This window comes from Bubalus bubalis, chromosome 3 (assembly GCF_019923935.1).
Source record: "Bubalus bubalis isolate 160015118507 breed Murrah chromosome 3, NDDB_SH_1, whole genome shotgun sequence".
Classification (NCBI taxonomy): Eukaryota; Metazoa; Chordata; class Mammalia; order Artiodactyla; family Bovidae; genus Bubalus; species Bubalus bubalis.
The window spans coordinates 123,325,917-123,332,635 of NC_059159.1; the positions used below are offsets into that span (position 1 = coordinate 123,325,917).

Here is a 6,719-nt window from a genome sequence, read left to right on the forward strand (position 1 = left end):
ACTCTTGCCTGGAAAATCCATGGACGGAGGAGCCTGGTAGGCTGCAGTCCATGGGGTCACTAAGAATCAGACCCGACTGAGCGACTTCACTTTCACTTTTTACTTTCATGCATTGGAGAAGGAAATGGCAACCCACTCCAGTGTTCTTGCCTGGAGAATACCAGGGACGGGAAAGCCTGGTGGGCTGCCGTCTATGGGGTCGCACAGGTCGGACACGACTGAAGCGACTCAGCAGCAGCAGCAGTAGCAGCAGCTATAAATAATTACTTATTTTTGCTTTGTATTCTAGAATTCATTTTTGTTCCCTAAATATACTACTCCATACTCCACCTCATTTTTTTTTTATTGGTGAATTCTGTAATCTTTCAAAGTTCTGTTGATGTAACTTTTCATCCCTCACCATACCCTCACCTCCCACTTATCCCTTCAGAATCACTGCATCATATATTTGCAGTAAGAGTGCCAAGTCCTGACAAAATACAAGATCAGATCTGGCACTTAAACCTCTTGGATATACAAGTGCATGCACATGTGCACACTCAGTCTCTAAGCTAGTGATCTTTACTCTGAGGAATAATCTGCTGGCCAGTATGGCATTCACCTATAAGTACTGTGGCCAGACTTTATCTTCAGAGGATAATTGAAATGTCATATAAAGCTGTCAGAAGGCCATTTTCTACATCTTGCGTCACCTTATCATCAAGGACTCTATCACTGCAGGAACTTGAGTTGGTCAGACATGACTTTTCTTCACAAAGCTAAAATGACTACTTCTCTCACTGATCTCTGTCTCCATTGTTTAACCTAGTTAAACTGTGTTGAACAAAATAAATATCATTTGATATCTGGATGTTTTTCATGTTTGGAAATACAGAACTACAACCACTGAGTTTTTAGTGAGTGATTTTAACCTAGTAAGCTTTAGAATGTCATATCATTAATTCATTTAAGTATCTGGCTTTCCTCCCTGCTGAGTTTTTTACAGACCAGTGAAAGCTCTGAATATGCTATGCCAGTCTAACTGCTGAATATGTAGAAATACTTTTATGTTTTCCAGAACTCCAGAAAAATGGGGACTTGCCAAGAAAGTTCAAGAGGCCTCATATGGAAGCAGCAGATAAGAGGCCCCGTGATACAAGAACAAGCCATGCCTCATGGAAAAACAACAGGTGGCCTCAAGAAAAGAAAGAAACCCAAAAAGAAACCATGAGCAGGAACATGAGAGAACGTGAGAAGCACAGAAAGGCTGCCAGGTGTCATGAAGATGATGAGGACTTCCCCAGGGGCCCCAGAGTCCACTCTACTCCTGGCACTTCCAAAACCCAGAAGCCTCACAAGCCCTTTCACCACTCATCACATTACCTCAAGCCGAGAGAAGACAGGCTATCCAAGGAGGGCAAGAGGGGCAAGCATAAGAAAAAGGAGAGCTGCTTGGAGGAGGATAGCAATGATAATTTGTTTCTCATTAAGCAGAGGAAAAAAAAGTCTAAGCTGTGAGTCAGCTTCTGATTGGGCTTCCCAGTGTTTGTCTGTTCTTCATGTCTACAACATCCTGTCCGTATTTTTACTATCTGTGATTAAATAAAATGAGATTTTTGTTTCTGTAATCTCAGCCATATCTAGAGATATTGAACAAAGTCCTTGAAGATCTCAGTTCTCTATGTTCAACAGGTTCCTAGGTAAGAAAACAGATAAACTTGGACTTCCCCTGTTACCAGACATCATTTTTATTCACTCAGTATCCTAGGGATAGGAAAACTTAATCTTTTCACAAAAAAAATTTTTGAAATATTTTGAAAAAATAAAAACTCATTAAATGTAATTCATCTGCAGTGTGAGTATGAAAATTAAGTCTATTATAAGGAGAAATTAGCACCAATATGGAAAATCCATCCCTCTTTTTTAGCATTCTTTTTAATATTGGAAAGGATAATAACTATATATCTAAATCTGGCTTTTCTTGCTTCTGAAGCTGGCATCAGAATCTTACTTTGATCAGAGCATCACAGGCTAAAAATGAAGGTGTCCTCCTTGAAAGCACTGGAGAGACAGGGAATTGGATTTTATAACAGAAGTAAGGAATCCATCCAGAGTAAATGTTGAGAGACAGATTTCCTGAAGCAAGTGAAAAGAGTCATCAAAAATTTTGATTTAATTGCAGTGAAATAATTTTTTACTATTTTTATAGCCATACCTGAGGAATACTGTCCCTCAGATATTTAAGATGAATGTTACCCAACTTAAAAAATTGTTTCCTTCTCCTGGGTTTTTTATCTACTGCAGAGTTATACAGAAATTTTTGTATTTGTGACCTTTTGTACTTACCAGAGCCTAATGTTAGAATAAGAAAAATAAAATGTCTGAAATGTACATTTGTCTACTATGTAAAAAGACAATGAGAGTTTGAGTGACAAAGGACATACTTGGGTTGGACAGGTGACTGAAGTTATAGAATCTCTATAAATTGGGGTCAAATGCCCTTACTTCCTGAGCTCTAGGTCTATGCCAGAATAAAATGAGATGGAGAAACATGTTCCTCCATGGTCTCCAACAACTGGAGTCTTCAATTTGAGGTTCCCTCTTGGGAACCATGTGTCTGGTAGCATCAGCTCTCTTTTGAGAGAAGGGAGAGTCTCTGCTGGAATCAGACTTCAGTCTTTAGTCCATCACCTCCCCTTTGGCTGCCTAGCTTTCAGCTATGTGTCAGCATCCGTTATGTGTTGGTGCTTGGCTTCCTAACATCTACTGGGATTGTTTTACTTGTTTTGACCCTAAGGTAAGTGGACAGAGTCTTTTTAATAACCCTGCTAAAAGTGGCAGCCATGAAAAACGACTTCATAAAATGCTGAGCCTTGAGATAATTGGCATTGTTTCTCAGTAGGACTTGGGACAAGCGTGGCTTACTATTGACATGATGTGACTAGCATTCCTGCATATCTGAGGACCTCTAATTTCAGGGCAGAAATGGGATTGCCTTTCATACTCAGAAAACCGGAGGCAGGAAGAAAGGAAGCACTTTTCTGTTTGTTTCTGAACATTATCTTATTTTCCTCCCCAATTTTTTTTTTTTAAACATTTTATTCGGGCATTTAATTTGCCCCTTCAGATCCATGTATTTAGATGAAGTTAGAACACAGCTGCGTTTCTTCACTTTGGGGCGGTAGGGAATGGTAAGAAAAGACCAGAAACATAAGACGAGCTTTTCCTCCATTTCCTCTTTGTTATCCTTGGCACCTGGCTCTTACACCAAGTGTTCGGTTAAAGTCAGTAAGTCTACTAACACGCTAACTTTCCATACAAGAATAAGGAGTTTACCAATCTGACAATGAAATAAGATTTTAAATGGATAAATGTGCTTAAGAGAAAAGCAGATGTCCCGAACAGTAAGGATGCACATAGTTGCTAAGATTGTGTGTGTGTGTGTGTGTGTGTGTGTGTGTGTGTGCACGCGCATGCGCGCGCGCGTCCGTGCAGTTGCTCAGTCTGTCCAACTGTTCACGGCCCCAACTCTTCACAGCCCCAACTCTTCACGGCCCCCTGGACTTTAGCCTACCAGGCTCCTCTGTCCCTGGAATTTTCCAGGCTAGAATACTGGAACAGCTTGCCATTTCCTACTCCAGGGGATCTTCCCGACCCAAGAGTTAAACCCTGATCTCTTGAGTCTCCTGCACTGGCAGGCAGATTCTTACTACTGCATCACCTGGGCTTCCTAGTATATAGTTATACCATACTTTATTTAATCATTCCTCTGTTGAAGTTTTTGGTTGCTTCTGATTTTCTTTTTTTTTTTTAATTCCTCTATGCATGTTGTATCTTCTCCAATTATTCCATATAAAACCAAATTTATGGGTCAAAGAACATGCATATATTTCCTGCAGGTTTTAGTACATGTTGGAAATTACATTCCTAGCAGTATATGAGAATGTTCATCCCCTCATTCCCACAATAACATGGAATATTTTCATTCCTTTTTCTCTTTGCCACTCTAATGGGCAAAGAAACATTATTTGTTAGTGCTGCGGTGAAATATTGATGTGAGCCATGTTTATGTAAGGAGAGACAGGGTTAACAGTGTATCAACAACCTGTTGATAAAAGATACAGAAGCAGCTCTTCATAGGAAACAAGTGAAGATTCTTCTGACAACAAAAGATTGCATATGAAATAGTAGAACCTTTCATTCCTTCATTGCTGTCTTGATCCCTTGATCTTATCATTTTTGGTTATCACGGTTTAGAGGGTGCTGCTGGCATCTAGTGAGTAGAGGCCAGGAATGTTGCTAAAATGCTGTAGTGTACAAGACGGTCTCCTGTAACAGAAAGTTGAGCAGCCCAAAATGTCAGTAGTGCTGAGGTTGAGAAACCCTAATTAAAACCCCAACCCATTTCTCAAAAGGAATTCTCACCAAAAGGAGTCGGTGTAGGTTGCCTTCCACATCTTATAAAGCTTATATGAATATTATATTAATACTTTCATCAGACTGGTGTTTGAGAGTTTGATGGGACATGTCCTGCTCATCTGAAATAAGGGCCACTAGTTTCATGGCATGAATATCTATAGACCATGTGGACTCCTTTGTGGAAGGATAAGGCCACTGGCAACTCAGCCAGCTTAGGGGAATTACTTACTAGCATAACCAGAAAACATGGATACAAATTTTAGAGCACCAGCTAGGGTGTTAGCTCTGTCAAGAGGATAGTGGTGTGAGAACAAAGGGAGTCAGCTGAGGCAGGGGGCGGTGTGGTGAGGAGGGTTGGAGACTTATCTAGTGGGACCCTTGATTGGTTAAGAATGTCAGTAGGTTGTAGATGCTATCACCAGGACCCTAGTCCAGTACAGGCACTTAGGGTTTGGGCTTACCAGCATGGCTGAGAAGTACCAACCATTGGAAGACAGCCAGTGCATGCCATGCAAAGAATCACTTCACATGACCATTTCAGAGTTGCTCTATCCAGAGGAAGGTTCTGGTGCATTTAATGTATATTTAACTTACATTCTACTACCATTCTAACAATTGTGAAATAAATCAGTTTTTCAAGTGATTTACTAGGAAGTATTTCGAATAAAACCCCAGGGAGTGGGGAAGTGGGACAGAGAAGAGAATGTATCCAAACTGGATGCCTTATCAAGTCAGGGTCCCACAGAGGGCAGCTCTTAGACTCCCAGAGGAGTGCTAGAGACAGCATGCTGCTGCTAAGTCACTTCAGTCATGTCCAACTCTGTGCGACCCCATAGACGGAAGCCCACCAGGCTCCCCGTCCCTGGGATTCTCCAGGCAAGAACACTGGAGTGGGTTGCCATTTCCTTCTCCAGAGACAGCATGGGCCACCTCAAAGTCTCCCTGATCAGGGCTAAAGGAGTATGTGTTCCTGTATCAATTTTTGTTTTGTGTTAAATAAATCAGTCATTGTTTAAGAGCTGCTTCGGGAACCTTTTTCAGTCAACTCTGGCTTTCTGTGCACCCAGGCACAGTGGGTTTGGGCAGTGAGAAGGCAGCCCCCTGACAGTGACCCGGGGATATGAATGAAACACATCACCTGCTGCAACCATAAACTCAGAAGTCCTTCCCACTAAATACTTGGCAGTCATACACTAAAATGTGGGTGTTTTTTTTTTAACGCAAAAAACCCCCAAACTTCATTTCGATGAACTGTATGTAATTATTTTTTCAGACTTTTATCAGCTTATGGTATTCATATATAACAGTGTAACATGAAAGAGTCCAAAATACCAGATTTATTGCAGCATATATCATAGCCATTATCAAAAGCTTCAGGGAGTTCTACTTCCAACCAAGACTGGAGTAACAGGGACCAGATTTACCATCCATCCTGACACTGTAAAATATGTGAAGCAGTTTTCAAGACATTAAACATAGACAAAGAAGGACAGTGAGCTTTTGAGAGATGACCCCTGACTGCCCCAGCAGACTGCTAAAAAGGGTTTTCCAATTGTGAAGCAAGGAGGGGAACCTAGGAAGGGCCTCATTAAGGAAACAGAGCTGGGATCCTAGAAAAGCCAGTGTCTAGTTTGCAGGTTGGATTACCAGAAAGGAGAGAGCCAAATCGAGAGCCCAGAGATCTACCTGCAGAGGGTCCCAGCTAAGTACTGGTTGGTGCATATGTGTGAGGAAGCAGCCAGAAAGGATTAAAGGGAACTGTTTGTGGAGCTCACGGAGGGCCAAGAGTGGTTTCTGTTCTCACCAGAGTGGAAAATTTCATAGTTCATGCAACATTGACTACTTAGAAGAGTTTTTGCCTTGGTAATGGTGGGAAATTAGTCCTGGTCTAAACCTCTCTGGTTCTGCCTAACTAGCTTAAAACCAAGACATAGCAGAGCCAAAGTGTTTCCAAATAACCAGTTCCAAGAACAAAACTCAAGATCATTTTTTAGGAATACAAAAATATGCAGCACCCAATAAGGTCAAGTTGACAATGGAATCCTACCAAAAAATGCAAATTAATCTCTAGTAGCAGAAGATCCATGGTTGCTTGCAGGTGGGGATGGTTGGGTAGGGTAGGAAGATTAGGAAAGGGCAGGCACAAGGAGACCTGGGGATGGTGAATACCTTCATTATCTTGATTGTGGAGATGGTTTCACAGATTGTGTGTGTGTGTGTGTGTGTGTGTGTGTGTAAAAAGTCTTAATTTCATTCATAATTTACTGGAAACATTTTAATTTTTTTTTTCACTGAGTTGGGAATATTCTAGGAAAAAGGGC

The 6,719-nt window shown here is 41.2% G+C and overlaps 1 protein-coding gene across 2 annotated transcripts in view; it reads left to right on the forward strand.

The window, feature by feature from the left end:
• The window catches only part of ZCCHC7 (zinc finger CCHC-type containing 7), a 266,912-nt gene extending 264,542 nt beyond the window's left edge, over window positions 1–2,370 (forward strand). For both annotated transcript variants that reach the window (XM_006063495.4, XM_006063496.4), the window contains exon 9: window positions 1,058–2,370. In XM_006063495.4, the coding sequence (XP_006063557.4) occupies window positions 1,058–1,497 (440 nt within the window). In that variant the 3' untranslated portion in view covers window positions 1,498–2,370. The remainder of the gene's footprint in view (window positions 1–1,057) is intronic.
• Window positions 2,371–6,719: the final 4,349 nt, after the last annotated feature.